Here is an 18,803-nt window from a genome sequence, read left to right on the forward strand (position 1 = left end):
GAAGCGCGGAGCCTTAACCACCGGACCTCCAGGGAAGTCCCTCACATTCCCTTTTTTAAAAAAATCATATTCTATTTCTAATGAGACAGAGGCTATCTGCCTGAAGCACAATGTATTCCACCCACCCTCTCCTTGATTCCCCTCTTCCAAACTCTTTTTCCCCTCCAGAGTGATGGTCTGAGAAGACAAAGAAAAGATTACATAGAATTTCATCCCCTTGTGTGGACCTGGCAATACTCCTGAGCTTGCAAGGTGGCATCTTTGAATTATGAGCAAAAATCCGCTTACGTGGGAGCAAGGCCCGCAGGTGGAGACCAGAGCAGCAGAGTGCATGGGAGGATTAGCCAAGAACTGTATCTTAGGAAAATATATAATTGGAATTTGCTAAGGGTTTACTTTTGGGGATAGGAGATTGGGAAAGAAGAAAAAAAAATCTTAGAATTCCTGAATGTTGATTTGGGAATGGGGAGGAAAATTGAGAACCATAGATTGTTATACTTCTGCCCATAAATATGTTAGTGCTGGAACCCAATATTAAAAACTGTTCCTTTGGAAAACAAACCAAAAAAAAATAAAAGAAGACGACGAGAATGAGGATGGAGTGGGGTTGAAGGGCCTGACAGGATTGCCAGGCCAGAGAAGGAAAAGCTAATTAAAAAAAGCGCCAACATATATACACTACCAAACGTAAAATAGCTAGTGGGAGGCAGCCGCATAGCACAGGGAGATCAGCTCGGTGCTTTGTGACCGCCTGGAGGGGTGGGATAGGGAGGGTGGGAGGGGGGGAGACGCAGAGGGAAGAGATGTGGGAACATATGTATATGTATAACTGATTCACTTTATTATAAAGCAGAAACTAACACACCATTGTAAAGCAATTATACTCCAATAAAGCTGTAAAAAAAAGAAAGAAAGAAAGAGCCAGAGGGGAAAAAAGACAAGAAGATGACTGCTAGGGAAGGAGGAATAGACAGGAGGGCGAACACTGGTTCTAAAATGAACCTATCACATTTGCTCTGGCAAGTCCGTTACAGGAATATCACCTGCCTAGAGAACGTTCTTTTTTCTCCCTGTTTTCAATTGGGTTCGTTTACAGGTCAATAAATTTTATTATTTTATATCTAGGAGTCCAGTAATGTCCCAGGTAAAATAAGAAGGTGGTGCTTTCATTCTATCACACAATGTTAGATTTCACGTTCTCTAGATTAAAATAAAAATCACAACAAAAAGGTAATTTCAAATTTAGAGGTCATGGATATAGGATCCTGAAAGAATTTCTATTCACAGCCATGTTTGTAGATCACTGATGTGTCAAATGAGTATTTAGCACTTTACTTTCCTTGATTCTTACAACACAGAGAAGGTACTTTTGCCCCTATTTATAGATGAGGAAACTGAGACTTATTAAAGTGGCTGAGCCAAGATTCTATCCAGTAATATGTGTATAAAAACAAATTTAAAATCCTCCATAGTAATGGTTTATGTATAAGGACTAACCCGGCACCCAGGGTCCTAGGTCCGCAGGTCCTTTCCTCTGGCTTTTGTCTTGCTGAAAAGACTTGCTTTTCTGAAAGCTAAAAAAAACAAGAAAGAACTTAGGTGGGAGTTGAAAACAAGTACTGTTTTTTACCATCAACCGATGCCTTAACATTCAGCATGTATTTTATTGTGACCTTAAGAGTGAATCAAAGAGGAAAAGGGCGCTTGTTGAAGTTTCTGCATAACTAGCCTGATTCTGAGACCCTAAGGGGTCTCAAGTCTAGGGCATTAATTGTCCTAGTGGGAATTTCAACCACCTTAGCTGGGCCTCAGGAACTGGAAGTGCATCTTTGATTTTAAAAGGTGGAAACAGGGTGAACCTAGAAGTACTTCACTGCTGGGTTTATTTTGTTTCCAGGTTCCGAGGTCCCAGTTTTCCAGTTCCCCACCCAGTCTAGGCTACTCAGCAGCTCTCTTTTGCATTACAATGGCCTTGGTGAGGCTGGCAGACAGGATTAACTCGGAATTCGCAAGGGTGTGTGTGGGCGTGGGGCTGCCAGGAGGGGCGGGTCCAAGTATGGCTGAGCCTTACTTATAAGTCTAGAGCCTCCACAAATTTTTTTGTCATTTTCCTACACTGGGCTGGTAGGCTTCTGTTATCACACAGGTGACTTCCCTTCATCCCATGTTTTTAATACTTTTACACCTGGACATCTTCATCTTTCTCTAAGCTCTTCTACCTAGATTCTTAAGCCTGGACTTTTCCTACCATCTATCTAGCTCTTTGGTTTTCTCCCTCTCCTTCAATTCAACAACATGAGTGTGGACCCAGCTTGTCCCCAAAGCCTGCGTGGCCCCGAAGCATCCAATTCTAGGGAATCTTCACCAATGCCTGAGATTTATGGGTCTGAAGAAAATTATGTGTCCTTGCAAATGTCATCTGCTGAGACCCACGACATGGAGACTGGTAAGAAAATACTGAATCCTTGAGAGGCTAAGTTCCTTCAGGGAAAGGGAAAGAAGGAAAGAGGCTAAGGGTTATCTGTTTCCCTCTTGAGCCCATCAATATAAGCAGGTGTCATTATCTATTCATCCTCTCGACACCTCTTTTTCAACGGTAACTTGATGGGGTCATGCCCTTTCCCCAATGTTCCGGGCGATAAGAGCTGTGGACGGAGAGACGCGGGATACGGGACTCAGCCATTCAACTGTACGCGGTGTATTTGAGAGCTTACGTGTGTAGGCACTGTGGAAATGCAAACGTGATGTGATAAACTGATGTGTAAATCTTAACATATATGAAACGCACCTTTTGGAAATGTTTTACCTTTCTACTACAGTAGCGGTAGGCTCTTCCCCTAACCTCTGGATGTGAGGACATTATTGGGCAGCTGAGTTTGTAAGCACCTGCTATGCTCAAGTCTCCTAAATCCCGAGGAAGTGTTCACCCCATTTTATGGTGGATGATTCCAAAAGGTTTAATATACCGACAGTCAAAGTGGTGAGAGCTCAGATTTGAAATCCAGTTTGGCTTTGAATTCTATACTGTTAATATTTAGGCTTCTAATTGGTCATTTTGGGTGCGAGAGGTGCTCGGATATTGTAAAGCCGGCACAAACTTTTTTGGAAATCGGTTTGGCAGTAGTTGTTAAAAATGAAAAGGTAGACCAACCTTTACCCAGGCATGCTATTTTTAACATTTATTGCATAAAATAGCTTAAAATCTGTTTACATTTATGATTACAACCATAGAAGTAAGTTGTGGAGAAAGGAATAAGTAAACAAAATAACATATTTGAGTGCTGGATTTTAATGTTAACCTATTTTTCCAAATTTTGTGTTAATGTCCTTTTATAATTTCAAATGTTGAAAATACAGCTACAGCGCTGGATTGTTAGACAAATGGCTCGGGAATGAGCAATGGACATGTCCTCCTAGAAGCCAAGCGCAAGTCTGTACAGATAATTTTTTTTTTTTTTTGCGGTACGCGGGCCTCTCCCGTTGCGGAGCACAGGCTCCGGACGCGCAGGCTCAGCGGCCATGGCTCACAGGCCTTAGCCGCTCCGCGGCATGTGGGATCTTCCCGGACCGGGGCACGAACCCGAGTCCCCTACATCAGCAGGAGGACTCTCAACCACTGCGCCACCAGGGAAGCCCTGTATAGATAATTTTTAAGACATGCCCCATTTCTAGTCATTAGTTGAGGACTTTCCTTCTTAGATCTACTTGTGAAATTGTGAAGTCTTTTGCCTTTTAAAGCCTGTCCATTTATTCCACGACTAGGGTAGAATTGGAGTTAAGCACCGGGAATACGTCTGTGCAAATAAATCTAAGTAATACAGGATATAAATTTTTAGTTACAAAGTCAATAATATATGCCAGGCCCTGTGCTAGACAGTTTCTGTTGCCTCATTTTGTTTTCAAATTTTTATTTCTGTTGCCTCATTTTAATCGGTGAAAGAAACTCCGTGAGATATACTGTACAACACGGGGAATATGACAAGTATTTTATAATAACTATAAATGAAGTATAACCTTAAAAAATTGTAAATCACTATATTGTACACCTGTATTTATATAATGTACAGCAACTATACTTCAGTCAAAAAACCACCAAAACAACCTATGATTAGCTTAGTCCAACCGCGAAAACAAATGAAAAAATCATGAGGGAGGAATAATTTTGGAGATGAAATCACGAAGTCTGGGTTGAAACAGGAGCTTTATCAGAATTCACATTTCCCGATAGTCCTGGTATTAAGACCGGGCAGCAAACTTGATTTTATAGGATCCCCAGAATCTGGATCATCTGTTTCAAAATTAAGTACATGGGAGTTCCCTGGTGATCTAGTGGTTAGGATTCATCGCTTTCACTGCCGTGGCCCATGTTCAATCCCTGGTCAGGGAACTGAGATTTCCCCCAAGCCATGCGGCTCCACCAAAAACAAAAAAAAATTAAGTAGGTGATGATTAAGGTACATAAAGGAAGTTGTGGAAGAACACAAAGGTGGGAGTCAAATGATGATTCTGACCTTTGAGAACAGCCAGGATGTGGGCTCCTGAGCTTTGATTGGCAGAAAGAAGAGGTTTGAGTCCCCCTCCGCTTCCCAGCAATACATAATTAGCCATGTCCGTGACATGCAAAATGGCATTTGCGCAAAGGTTAGTGAAATGTTCAGGATTGCTTAAAAATAAAGTTATTACTCATTATCTAGCTCTGAGGACTTTAATAGTGCTTTGAAAACAATAAACTTTCAATATTTGAAGTTTTAGAGAAAAGTGTCATTTTGTTCCCAACAGTCTCTCCTCTTCCTTCCTTCTCCATGGATCTGCTTATTCAGGACAGTCCTGATTCTTCCACAAGCCCCAGAGTAAAACTACTGGCCACGGCTGCAGACAAGAGCACAGAGAAGAAGGAAGAGAAGGTCCTGGTCAAGAAGCAGAAGACCAGAACCGTGTTCTCTCAGACGCAGCTGTGTGTGCTCAATGACAGATTTCAGAGGCAGAAATACCTCAGCCTCCAGCAAATGCAAGAACTTTCCAACATCCTGAACCTTAGCTACAAACAGGTATGGTTGTTTTCTTGTTTGATACAACAAGAAATAAGAAACAAGGTTAATTTCTATGTACTCTGTTTATGCACCCCTACAAACAAGCTAACTTTTTTTTTTTTTTTTTTTTTTTTGCGGTACGCGGGCCTCTCACTGTTGTGGCCTCTCCCGTTGCGGAGCACAGGCTCCGGACGCGCAGGCTCAGCGGCCATGGTTCACGGGCCCAGCCTCTCCTCAGCATGTGGGATCTTCCCAGACCCGGGCACGAACCCGTGTCCCCTGCATTGGCAGGCGGACTCTCAACCACTGCGCCACCAGGGAAGCCCACAAGTTAACTTTTAATATGAAAATGGAACTTTTTGTAATGTGTTTTGTGGCAATGCGTCAATTTTTTTGGACATTCTTTTCTTTATATTCTTTTCCATTATGGTTTATCACAGGATATTGAGTATAGTTCCCTGTGCTATACAGTAGGACCTTGCTTATCCACCCTACATGGAACAGTTTACATCTGCTAATCCCAAACTCCCAGTCCATCCCTCTCCCACGCCCTCCCCCAATGCGTCATAATTTATTTAACCACTTCCCTTGTTGCACAAACCAGAATTGTGAAAATGTTTCCAATTTTCCTTAAAAAAAGGAAGAATATACCCCCCTATCTTCCGAGTTAGAAGAGTCCCTAGGCAACACTTGTTCTTATTAAAATTAAAATTGTATGTTTTGTTGTTATCTGCTAATCATTTTTCATATATTTATTGGCCATTTTATTCAGTTACTGGCGCCATACTTGGAAAGTCCTATTCCATGATCTTATTTTATATATATATATATATATATATATATATATATATATATATATATACTCTTCTACCTCTCTGATCTCATTTTCTAACTCAGAGTTTACAAACCATCTGCAAAGTTTAGTTTATTCTGTGCTGCAATATAATTTGATATTTTCTAAATAGCTGTCCTTGTGGTATGTTTCATAATTCCTGACTTAAAATACCATTATCACATTAAGTGTAAATGTGCTTATATGGAGGTGGGCTTTTCATTGCAAACCAATTACCTTTAACTGTGACTAATGGCGTGGGTAGACATTTAAATGTGAACTTCCTAGTTAGTAGCAGACTTGTGGTGTGTTCTGTTCTATCTGGTTAGGTTTATTAAACATAAAGTAGCCCACTGACTTGAGGGGCTTGAAATTCACTCACAGATGGAAGGTTTAAGAAAGGACTCTAGAAGTTAAAATTTTGTTCTGAGTTTGAGATAGTTGTAGCTATCGGAAAAAGCAACAAACAAAAACCTAATATTCTTTGATCCCAGTATATCCTGCATTACTAGTATTTTGTGTTTTCCTGTTACCTTTTCCCTGCAGGTTAAGACCTGGTTCCAGAACCAGAGAATGAAATGTAAGAGGTGGCAGAAAAACAACTGGCCCAGAAATAGCAACATTGTGACTCAGGTAACAGGAAACTTATTTTTCTGCTCTTTCCTAACAAGGACTTTTTAGATAGATTTGTATCCATTGCTGAAGCATGCAATCCCAACTTCAGACAATTCTGATTTTCCTTGTACCTTTTCAATTAATCCATCCTTCTCTTTCAAAAGGGCCCAGCAACTACAGAATACCCGGGCTTCTATTCCTACCACCAAGGATGCTTGGTGAACTCTTCCGGAAACCTGCCCATGTGGGGTAACCAGACCTGGAATAACCCAACTTGGATCAACCAGAGCTGGAACAGTCAGTCCTGGAACAACCAGAGCTGGAACAGTCAGACCTGGTGCCCCCAAGCCTGGAATAACCAGACTTGGAACAATCAATTCAACAACTATGTTGAGGAATTCCTGCAGCCCCAGATCCAGTACCAGCAAAATTCTCCCATCAGTGATTTGGAAGCCACCTTGGAAACTGCCGGGGAAAGCTATAACATAATACAGCAAACTGCTAAGTATTTCAATTCCCAACAGCAAATCATGGATTTATTCCCAAATTACTCTCTGAACATACAGCCTGAAGATTTGTAACGATGGCTGTATTATTCAATCTCAATTTGAGCTGTGACTGTATTACTTCCCTAGAATTTTTCTTTTACAATTACGTCTCTCTCTGCCTTGATAAGCTGCTTTTCATTGTGCCTTTTGTGTCAATTTGGGGGTATATGATTGGTGTCTAATCAAAGAGGTTTCAGAAGCATTGGCTTCTACGGACAACATGATAAAAGATGACTGGCGGCTATAGATAACTAGGTTATAATACGATTTTTCGGATATCTTTAGGATCTAGAACCTAACCTCAAGAATAGGGAGCAAAAGTACAAAGATGTGTGATGAAGGATTATTCGTATTTTCTGGGATGGGGAGGCTTTACTTGTTAAGAACCTCAGTTGTTAAGGTGAAGGGTTAAGCTACAATGTGCTTCACTGATTTCCTCTACCCCTTTTTGCTTATTTTACTTACAACCCCTAATTTTTTCCACCACTCTAGTATTTGTAGAAAGATGTTTTGATTTGTCCACATCATAATACTACCAGTTGGCTGGTTCATTTATAAGTACAAATAAATAAAAAAATTACCCATTTTACGTTTAGTTGTCTCTCCCCTGATTTCACCCAGTGATTCAATGAGTAAAAATCTGACTAAACATGGGAGTAGTTTTTGATACGGGGGGAAGAAGTTAATCTAGCCATCTGGGAGACTACTATCTTAGGAGTAAAGGAAAGGTAACCAAATATATAATAGTAGATGACTAATTAAACCTGAACAAACGTATTTCCTCCTCGTGTGTGTAATGTTGAAACAAAATTTGTGGTTGTTTGCAGTTAAAGAAGAGTGCCACATCTGGAAGATCGGGAGCAAAGAAGTAATAAACAAGAGTTCTTAGGTTTGTAAAGAGGCTAAATGAAGGGCAGCCAGGGGCGAGGCAAATAATGTAAGGTAGAGGGAGCTGAGGGAGGAGGGGGAAAGGTGGACGAATTAGAATCTCCCCCTGTAACTCACATATGAAAGGTTCTATGACTGCTCTTCTGCCAGAAAAAGCTATGTTGAAATAGGTTTTCTTTTCTTTTTCCTCTTTTTGGCTGCACCAGGTCTTAGTTGCAGAACGTGGGATCTTCGTTGCAGCATTCGGACTCTTACTTGCAGCAGGCGGGCTCCTTAGTTGTGGCATGCTTGCAAGAGATCTAGTTCCCCAACCAGGGGTCGAACCCTGGGCCCCCTGCAGTGGAAGTGCTGTGTCTTACCCACTGGACCACCAGGGAAGTCCCAAAATAAGCTTATTTTTAAATGACAGCTTTGACTTCTTTTAATTTTTCTTTTTTTTTTTGCGGTACACGGGCCTCTCACTGTTGTGGCCTCTCCCGCTGTGGAGCACAGGCTCCGGACGCGCGGGCCCAGCCGCTCCGCGGCATGTGGGATCTTCGCGGACCGGGGCACGAACCCGTGTCCCCTGCATCGGCAGGCGGACTCTCAACCACTGCGCCACCAGGGAAGCCCGACAGCTTTTATTTTTTAGGACACTGTTTAAATGTGTAGACCGGCTACAAAGCACAGGTTTTTTGTTTTGTTTTGTGTTCTTGTTTTTTTGTGGTGGTGGGGGGGCCTGTGGGATCTTAGTTCCCTGACCAGGGTTTGTACCCGCGCCCCCTGCAGTGGAAGTGCGGAGTCTTTACCACTGGACCAACGGGGAAGTCCCCCCAAAGCACAACTTAATGCATTGTTTTAATGTATGAATTTATTAATGTTTAACATTAAAAAAAAATCATAGACCAATACATAAGTAAATTCTAAGGCTGATTTGGAATAGAATTTTATCTTTTTTTCAGGTAAACTGTGTTATCCCCTTAGAAGGAGCTATGCCTGATAGTAACCCTTTTTTTCACTGTCCCTTTCCCATCCTGGCTGGCTGTTGATCTGACTGGAAGCCCTTTAATTCCTCACTCTGCCTTCTTGCTCCATGGAAACCTCCAACTTGCTGCAGCAGCAGAGATACTGAGAATAACCAGAGAGGTTTTCTTAGTCATTTCCCTCGTGGCTCCCCCCGGTTTTCCAGTGTTGCTCTATAATACTGTCAGACCCAATGAGTTTAGACATTTGACTAAAGAGGAAGTCAGGGATAATTAATTTCTGCCAAGACCTAAGTTCACACAGTATTCTTTTTGACTGGCAGATATTTCTGCCAAGCATCGTGTTAACTGAACAGAGAATGGAAACAGAAAGCATTGATTGTGCTACATGAAATCACTGTCAGCACTTTTTTTTTTTTTTTTTTCATTATGCGGGCCTCTCACTGTTGTGGCCTCTCCTGTTGCAGAGCACAGGCTCCAGACGCTCAGGCTCAACGGCCATGGCTCACGGGCCTAGCTGCTCTGTGGCATGAACCCGTGTCCCCTGCATCGGCAGGCGGACTCTCAACCACTGCGCCACCGGGGAAGCCTAGAGAGATGGATTTCTGACGTTCAACATTTTATTTGCTTTTGTAAATTAGCTATTTACAGAAATGACATTCATCTATTGTTTCTTTTTTTTTTTAAGATTTTTCTTTAATGTGGACCATTTTAAAAGTCTTTATTGAATTTATTACAATATTACTTCTGTTTTATGTTTTGGTATTTTGGCCCCAAGGCATGTGGGATCCTTAGCTCCCTGACCAGGGATTGAACCCGCACCCCCTGCATTGATTGGAAGGCAAAGTCTTAAACCACTGGACTGTCAGGGAAGTCCCTCATCTATTGTTTCTTATCCCCAATGGATATTAAAGGTAAAAAACCCAAGGCGGCAGGATGGTAAAATCCACAACCACCAAGGAACCAAAGAAAGTTTTTATTTAACTTTTTTATATATATTTGTTTATTTATTTTTGGCTGCGTTGGGTCTTCGTTGCTGCGCGCAGGCCTTCTCTAGCTGTGGCGAGCGGGGGCTACTCTTCGTTGCGGTGCGCGGGCTTCTCACTGCGGTGGCTTCTCTTGTTGCAGAGCACGGGCTCTAGGCGCACGGGCTTCAGTAGTTGTGGTTCGTGGGTTCTAGAGCGTGGGCTCAGTAGTTGTGGCGCATGGGCCTAGCATGTGGGATCTTCCCAGACCAGGGCTCAAACCCGGGTCCCCGGCATTGGCAGGCGGATTCTTAACCACTGGGCCACAGGGAAGTCCCCCAAAGAAAGTCTTTAAAAAGTCTTTTTTTAAAAGACTGGACATTTTGATTGCAAAACTAAAAGAATCTTACTATTAAAAACTAATTTAAGCAACAGAGAAATACATAATGAAGTGGATCTAGTAAACATTAGCAACTTAGTATATTCCTACAGGTGTTTTAGTATATGTAATATGGGTGGTTTTTACAGGTCAATTTTTATGGGCTGTTAATACATTGTAACAGGATTATACCATACATTCCTCTTCTGAAAGCCTTGTTTTTATCCACTTGGCATTGCACTTTTCAGCCTCTTTGCATGTCAAAATTTAGAGATCTATCTGAGATATTTTAGATAAATGTTAAAACCTGACAACTACATTCAAGCACGTTAAGATTCCCTATTTTCCTTATTAAATGTTTTAGCCGAGGTTGAAATAGTTTCTTCCTTCAATATTCTCTATCAAAACATTTCTGATAACGAAAAGAGTGAAATTCAGGTAAGCAAGTATCTTTCCCCACCAATGAATTTAACTGCTGTATTGACTCATGCTAATTGCTGTATAATATTACACATAATTTGTTTCTGTTTTGATTATTTGCCATTACAAATTATGTTGCTGTTAACGATAGCAATTTAAAGTCTTTCAGTTATCCTTGCTTTTTTGGTCGTGGGATTACCAAGTATATAAGTATAATAGAAGGGAATAAGGTGAAAAAGGAAATTATAAAGTCACCTGCCAGCCTCTCTCATCCTTCCACATCCCTTTTGAAAATCTTGCTCTCTTCATCCTCCTAAAGGAGGTGGATGTTACTTCCGATGTCATATTTACTTTATTATATTTTAGCTTTTAAAATTCACGTTGTCTTGATTTTCAGCTTGCGTCTCCATTTCAGTTTGTGACTGAAGAAAAGAGGCACACTAGGTTGAATTTGCCTGGGTCTTCTGAATTCCACAGTCCGGATTCAAAGCCCAGAAATGGGAGGAGTACAGACTTTGCTTAGTGAATTTCAAGCACCCGGTTCTCGGGGTAAAGGACAAATTTCATCCTGTTCTGAATAATCTTACTATTCAGAAAACTTGGTGTCTACAGGGAAAAAAACGCCATGACTTTGAGACCCAAAGGTAAAGGCAGACAGCTGCGAGACGAGGCAGGAAAGGGGGAGGGCCCTTAGTAAATACTGCATGCCTCCCGGGGCCCAGTGAGCTTTGCCTCAAGTGGGAGATAAAGGGAATTTGTTAGATAAAGAAGCAGTTGGGGCCGACAAAAGCTTCTGGCACAGGAAGTTAGTTCGACCGAAATGTAGGCATTTGAATAGATGCCTCTGTGTGAGGTTGAAGTGAAACCAGATTGAAAAGCAGCAGCTGTTGGCGAGCTTCTCCTTGAGGGCTTCCCAGTTCCTGGGTGGTTGATGTCTACCCTGTGGTCCTGGGAGAGAGTGTCCTTGAGAGTTTTAAAAGGTTAAATGCCTGGGAAATTAATGCAAAGTAGCTCTACCTCCAAGTATAACTGCGAAGCAAGTTATTGAACAGAAAACCTCACAGATCAAATTGAGATGCTAGAATCCTATTAAATGAATTAAACTCACATGGCACAAAGCACGGGGCAGGAGATGGGTCAGTCTAATGCACTTGGGGTCTCAAGAGGGATAGAAAGTGTAGCAATGTTCGTGAGACCCATCTCTCGGATGCATGATGTGACTGACTGAGGATGGAGGACAAGAATTTGAGATTGAATTAAGGCCACGGTTTTGCAGAAGAAATGTAGCTGGACAGTCAGGCAGGCTTGCTCTGTCTAGGACATTAAAGGCGGCAGGTACTCCTGGCCACAAACATAGTTCTCCTTAGCTTGATGAGCTGCTGTGGAGTTTATTTTCACAACTTAGGCAGAATACAAGTGGAGTTGGAATGGGTGTCACCAATGGATGGCCAGTTTAAGAGCTATGGATGTTGGGTGCCTCTAGTACATAAGGATATTTAGTGATGGAATAAATAAGAGTATTGGGTTCTTCTTGGTCCTCCCATTCTGTTCTGTGCACATGTACATCTAAATCTCATGTCTTATTTAGCTATAGTTAATGTGCCATATAGGTTACGTAAATTTCATTTGTTTTCCACAGTCAGAGTGAATACCCTCAGACAATACAGTAAATGCACTTTACACCGATTTACACCCATTAGCCACACAATTCCTGTCCTTCTGCAACTCTTCTCTAATTCTTAGTTAGCCTCCCCCAGATCCTAGATATCATTTCTTAGGTCTCTTATCCATCCTCAGCCACTTAAACCAACAATCCATTCCCCAAACTGAAAGCCTTTGTGGATTCCTTCAGTGCTGTCTGATGAACCATTAAACACAAATGCACCAATTCCCACAGATTCCCTGATCAATTTCTATCTCATTAAGTCAATAAAAATGGTTCCTTTTATCTACTGAGACTCTACAGATAAAAAGCCCTTAAGTATCTGCTATATCAGTCTTTGTCAGGATAAGAGAAAAATGATTTATTATTCTTAATTCCATGGATGGCTCTTTGCCTTTCCTTCACTGTTTGCATCTTCCAAAAGCATTGTAAAAAATCGAGTTTCAGGGGCTTCCCTGGTGGCGCAGTGGTTGAGAGTCTGCCTGCCGATGCAGGGGACACGAGTTCGTGCCCCGGTCCGGGAAGATCCCACATGCAGCGCAGCGGCTGGGCCTGTGAGCCATGGCCGCTGAGCCTGCGCGTCCGGAGCCTGTGCTCCGCAACGGGAGAGGCCACAGCAGTGAGAGGCCCGTGTACAGCAAAAAAGAAAAAAAAAAAATCGAGTTTCAACCTGGAGGAAAATACTTATAAGTATTTTACATTTATACAAGCCTCTTTTATGTAGGAAAATAGTTAAAAATTTTATTTCATATGATCCTTAAGCTACCCTCTGAAGCTAACTACCCTTTTTTTTTTTCAGGGAAAAGAAAGTAGAGTTTATTGGTGGGCATGGGTAGGGAGTGGGCAGCGCCAAGGCTCTCACGAGTGTAGGGCCCACGATTAGGGATGTACTTGACCTCACAGCCATCTGGAATGAGCCGCTTTTCTGCCACCATGTTTTCAAATTCATCTGCATTAAACTTAGTAAATCCCCGCTTCTTGGAGATGTGGATCTTCTGGCGGCCAGAGAACTTGAACTTGTAAGTACCATTTATATATAAAAAACCTGAACTTCCCTGGCAGTCCAGTGGTTAAGACTCTGCACTTCCAGTGCAGGGGCACAGGTTCCATCCCTGGTCTGGGAACTAAGATCCTGCCATGCAGCAGGGGCAAAAAAAAAAAAAGGAAAAAAACTGACATTCTGGAAGCTTAAGTAACATCCAGTGTTGTATTAGATATTATCTTAGAGGACTCCAACAAACGTTTATAGCAACTATGTGCCCAGTACTGAGATAACTACTTAAATTTCATTCTCTCATTTAGTTCTCGTAAAACAAGATGAGATATTCATTTTTTTAACTTTTTATGGCATGTGATTTTTAAAAATATATTTTATTTACTTATTTTTGGCTGCGTTGCGTCTTTGTTGCTGCGCACGGGCTTTCTCTCGTTGCGGCGAGCAGGGGCTACTCTTCGTTGCGGTGCGCGGGCTTCTCATTGCAGTGGCTTCTCTTGTTGCAGAGCACGGGCTCTAGGCACGCGGGCTCAGTAGTTGTGGCTTGCGGGCTCTAGAGCGCAGGCTCAGTAGTTGTAGCGCACAGGCTTAGTTGCTCTGAGGCATGTTGGATCTTCCTGGACCAGGGCTCGAACCCGTGTCCCCTGCATTGGCAGGCGAATTCTTAACCGGTGCGCCACCAGGGAAACCCAATAATACACCTTTTTAACAAGTACCCTAGATAATATTCAAGCACAGTAAGATCAGAGAATCAGAGTCTCCTGAAAAGAATTTGAATTCATTTTTACAACAAAAAAATCCTACTGGGGCTTCCCTGGTGGCGCAGTGGTTGGGAGTGCGCCTGCCGATGCAGGGGACACGGGTTCGTGCCCTGGTCCGGGAAGATCCCACATGCTGCGGAGTGGCTGGGCCCGTGAGCCATGGCCGCTGAGCCTGCGCGTCCGGAGCCTGTGCTCCGCAGCGGGAGAGGCCACAACAGTGAGAGGCCCGCGTATCACACACACACAAAAAATCCTACCGGAGGAGGTTCCAGGCTGGTGAACATATGGAGGTGCTGGGAGGGTGATGTTCCTGGAGAGAGCATGGAAGCTCCACACCTCTCCCCCATACCTGGCCCTGTGCATCTCTTCCATCGGGCTGTCCCCGAGTTATATTCTTTGTAATAAACCAGTGATCAAGGTCACAATAAGTACACGGCTCCAGTTCCTTCAGGAGGTGCACATATGCTAAACCAGGCATCTTCATTTTTAAATAAACCTGAGAAAATTTGGAAAATAGAATTAAAAAAAACCTTAAAAACCACTTTTGAGAAAATCATAATCATTTTAGCCAAAAGGAGGTAAATATAAAATAAATTGCATCAGTTTAGGTATGAAAAAAATCCTACTGGATTTCTGCAGCTAATTTTGCAAACTTTTACACTAGTTTGGCTAATCTTTTGCAGTCATTCTTTTTTCAATGCTCAAGTTGTATTGTCTTAGGACAATGAAAGTTCCTTCAGGTTAGTTGTCTATGTACTTTTGTTGGGAGAATGTTCGTCATATCGTTCATTGTTGGAGGGACAGCTGGCTGTTCTGATCCATTTTACACATTCCCCTGGAACTGGCCATTTCTCCAAGGAGCCTTGGTTACTTTTACTGAGGAATGATATTCAGAGACCAAAATTCTCATCACTGATGTTGCCTATGGTTACTCTGGTTCCCAAGAGAGCTGCTGCTGTTATTGGCTTTACATGCAGACAATTAAAAAGCCAGAAAAATTTCAGAAGCCTTTCAGCAGACTTTCCCTCACATATTATCCAGAATTGATACAAGCCGATGATTAAACTAACAATTTGACCAGACAAATGAGATCAGCATACTTGGTTTATATCAAATAAGATTCACCTCCTGATAAAAAGACAATGGCCTTTAGGAAGGAAACAAAAGCAAAAATAAACAAATGGGACTCAAACTTAAAAGCTTTTGCACAGCTTTTTCTGATGACTGTTGATTTTCAACAAAAGGAGAAGACAACCTACTGAATGGCATAAAACATTTGCAACTTATTTGACCAATAAGGAGTTAATATCCAAAATATATAACAGCTCATACAACTCAATATCAAAAAAAAACCCAACCCAGTTAAAAAATGGGCAGAAGACCTGAACATTTTTCCAAAGAAGGCATACAGATGGGGACTTCCCTGGTGGTCCACTGGTTGAGAATCTGCCTTCCAGTGCAGGGGACATGGGATCTGGTTGGGGAACTAAGACCCCCCCATGCCACGGGGCAACTAAGCCTGCGCACTGCAACGGGAGAGAAGCCCACACACCACAGCTAAGACCCGAAGCAGCCAAAAATAAATAATTTTTTTTTTTAAAGAAGGCATACAGATTGCCAACAGACACACTGAAGCGATGCTCAGCATCACCAATCATCAGAGAAATGCAAATCAAAACCACAATGAGGTATCATGTCACACCTGTCAGAATGGCTACCATCAAAAAGACCACAAATAGGGACTTCCCTGGTGGTGCAGTGGTTAAGAATCCGTCTGTCAGTGCAGGATCCCACATGCCGCGGAGCAACTAAGCCCGTGTGCCACAACTACTGAGCCTGCGCTCTAGACCCCGCTGGCCACAGCTACTGAAGCCTGTGCGCCTAGAGCCCATGCTCCGCAACAAGAGAAGCCACCGCAATGAGAAGCACGTGCACAACAACGAAGAGTAGCCCCCGCTCGCCGCAACTAGAGAAAGCCCGCGCGCAGCAACAAAGACCCAACACAGCCAAAAATAAATCAATAAAAATAAATTTATAAAAAAGAAAAAGACCACAAATAACAAATGTTGGTGAGGACGTGGAGAAAACGGAGACCTCCTACACTGTTGATGGGAATGTAAATTGGTGCAGCTGCTATGGAGAACAGTATGGAGGTTCCTAAAAAAACTAAAAATAGAACTGCCATAAGATCCATCAATTCCACAGCTGGTATATATCTGAAGAAAATAAAAACACTAATTCACAAAGATATATGCACCCCAATGTTCACAGCAGCATTATTTACAATAGCCAGGATACGGAAACAAACTAAGGATCCATCAACAGATGAATGGATAAAGAAGATGTGTGATTTATATATATATGTGTGTGTGTGTGTGTGTGTGTGTGTGTATATATATATATATATATATGTATTGGAATACTACTCAGCCATAAAAAAAGATAAAATTTTGCCGTTTGGGACAACATATATGGACCTGGAGGGTATCATGTTTGTGAAATAAGTCAGACAGAGAAAGACAAATACTGTATATTATCCTTTATATGTGGAATCTGAAAAATAAAACAAACAAATGAATATAACAAAACAGACTCACAGATATAGAGAACAAAGTAGTGGTTACCACTGGGGAGAGGGAAGTGGGGAGGGGGAAGATAGGGACAGGGGATTAAGAAGTACAAACTACTATTTATTGAAGTAAAATAAATAAGGGGACTTCCCTGGTGGTCCAGTGGTTAGGGGTCCACCCTTCCACTGTGGGGGGCACGGGTTGGATCCTTGGCCTGGGAGCTAAGATCCCACAAGCCGTACAGCACGGCCAGGAAAAAAAAAAAATAAAGCTACAAGGATATATTGTACAGCACATGGAATATAGCCAATATTTTCTAATAACTATAAATGGAGTATAATATTTAAAAATTGTGAATCACTTTGTTGTACACTTGAAACTTATATAATATTGTAAATCAACTATACCTCAATTAAAAAAAAGTCAGTGGCATTTAGGAGAAGTTAAATCAATAGGGTATGAGTGGAAAACCAACAGTTTCTGCTACATAGTAATGAGTGTAGAGCTGCTGCAGATACACGGTTGTAAAGCTAATTTTACAAGGTAGAGTGCCCATGAATACTACCAAATATATAAGGAAACTGCATATTTGACTGAGTTCACTTTAATATTAAGTTTAAAAAGCAAGCCAAAAAATCATATGAATAATTTATTCTATTGGGATTTAAAAATACATGCCACAATATACCAAAAAAAATTATTGTAGGTTACAAGTATATACCCAGAGTTTGCATTTCAGATGAGTGGATAAATGATGAATTATTTAGGACAGAGAAATAATAATTGCTTTTTAGCTTGGGTGGTGGAAAATTGATAGAGTCCTGCTTCATTGTTTGGGTCACCTATATTTTAGATTTGGTACACCACCCCAAGAAACAGTAGTAGGGATATGTTTTTAAGTTAATAATAAAAACTCTATATTAAAGAATTTCAATTAATTTACTAATAAAGGAATTTCTTATGACTTGATTTTTAAAACTTTCATAATTCAGACATCTGTTTTGAAATTTGAAAAGAAAAATCCATGTTTATTGCACAATGTTAAAAAAAAATGAAATTCTGAAGGATGTATAGTTTTTTTTTTAATGCAATTTCTTCCATCATGTCTGTCTATTACCCCTCTCCAGCTCTCATGCACAAGTAACTTTAGAATTTGGTGTATATTGTAACTACAGATCTCTCTACATAAATGTGTGTGTGTGTTAGTAATTTCATATATTCTATCTCAATTGCTAAGACATTGATTATATTCAGATTATGAAACCAGTTCACAAAGGAAAAAAACTTGGAATGTAATATCAGCTACTATGTATTGTGTAAAAATGTTTCACTTTATCAACTGGCTTATCCCAGGGGACAGCAAGTATTTGATATCAAGACCAAAATAAATTTAAAGTGCATTAAGGTTTGCTGTGAGGATTTAATTAGGTAATCATCTGATATGTTTTTTTTTCTAGCTCATAGAATATATGCAACAAATGTCAGTTATGTGCATGGAAATATAAAATATGAATACCCTTGAGCATTTCTAGGAATTTATGTAAGGCATTATTCAGACAACCACACAACGATACTCACTGCAGCATTGCTGGTAATAGATAGAAAAAAAAAAAGTTTAAGTTTAAATGTCCACCAATAGGACTTTGCTTAAACATGTCCTGATATATCCAAATACTGTAGTATTTATGCAGCCACAAAAAAAAAAAAAAAGGATGAGGCAGATTAAATGCACGCGGAAAAAATTCCATTGCTTATTAAGGTAAAAAGGCAAATTATTTTACAAGTTAAGGTGATTCTATTTATGTAATATACAGACATAAATAAAATGTGGTAAAGATAGATGTATACCAAAAAGCAGTGTTTATCTTTAGGAAGGAAAATTTTGAGGGAATTTTCACTTTCTATTACTGGAATCTTTTTAGCGCATCTATTATCACGTAAAAATAATAAATATTTCTATTTGGGAAGAATAAGAGTAGCATCTATGGAAATAAATAATTACCAGTCAGTAAAAGTAACCTTTTTGAAATATGAAAATAGATCATGTATTTGTCTTATTACCTTTAGGGAAGGCTAGAATCCTGGAACTCTGGGTTCTGAACCACAGATTAGACAAGTCTGCTTTGGGCAAAGCCACCAAAGGCGGCATGAAGCTCACTTGATGGGTCACACCTCT

The 18,803-nt window shown here is 41.0% G+C and overlaps 1 protein-coding gene across 2 annotated transcripts; it reads left to right on the forward strand.

Annotated features, from left to right (window-relative positions):
- The first annotated feature begins 2,105 nt into the window (after positions 1-2,105).
- On the forward strand, positions 2,106-7,062 carry NANOG (Nanog homeobox). 2 transcript variants are annotated; one of them, XM_065886557.1, is made up of 4 exons: positions 2,106-2,446; positions 4,780-5,048; positions 6,409-6,495; positions 6,642-7,062. In XM_065886557.1, exons 1-4 carry the CDS (start codon positions 2,296-2,298, stop codon positions 7,056-7,058), a joined length of 924 nt encoding a protein of 307 aa, XP_065742629.1. In that variant the 5' UTR covers positions 2,106-2,295; the 3' UTR covers positions 7,059-7,062. The 2 variants fall into 2 exon arrangements, with proteins under 2 accessions (XP_065742629.1, XP_065742630.1); XM_065886558.1 differs by having other exon boundaries at positions 2,296-2,446; positions 6,409-6,491; positions 6,683-7,058.
- The last annotated feature ends 11,741 nt before the right edge of the window (positions 7,063-18,803 follow it).

This window comes from Phocoena phocoena, chromosome 11 (assembly GCF_963924675.1).
Source record: "Phocoena phocoena chromosome 11, mPhoPho1.1, whole genome shotgun sequence".
NCBI classification, from domain to species: Eukaryota; Metazoa; Chordata; class Mammalia; order Artiodactyla; family Phocoenidae; genus Phocoena; species Phocoena phocoena.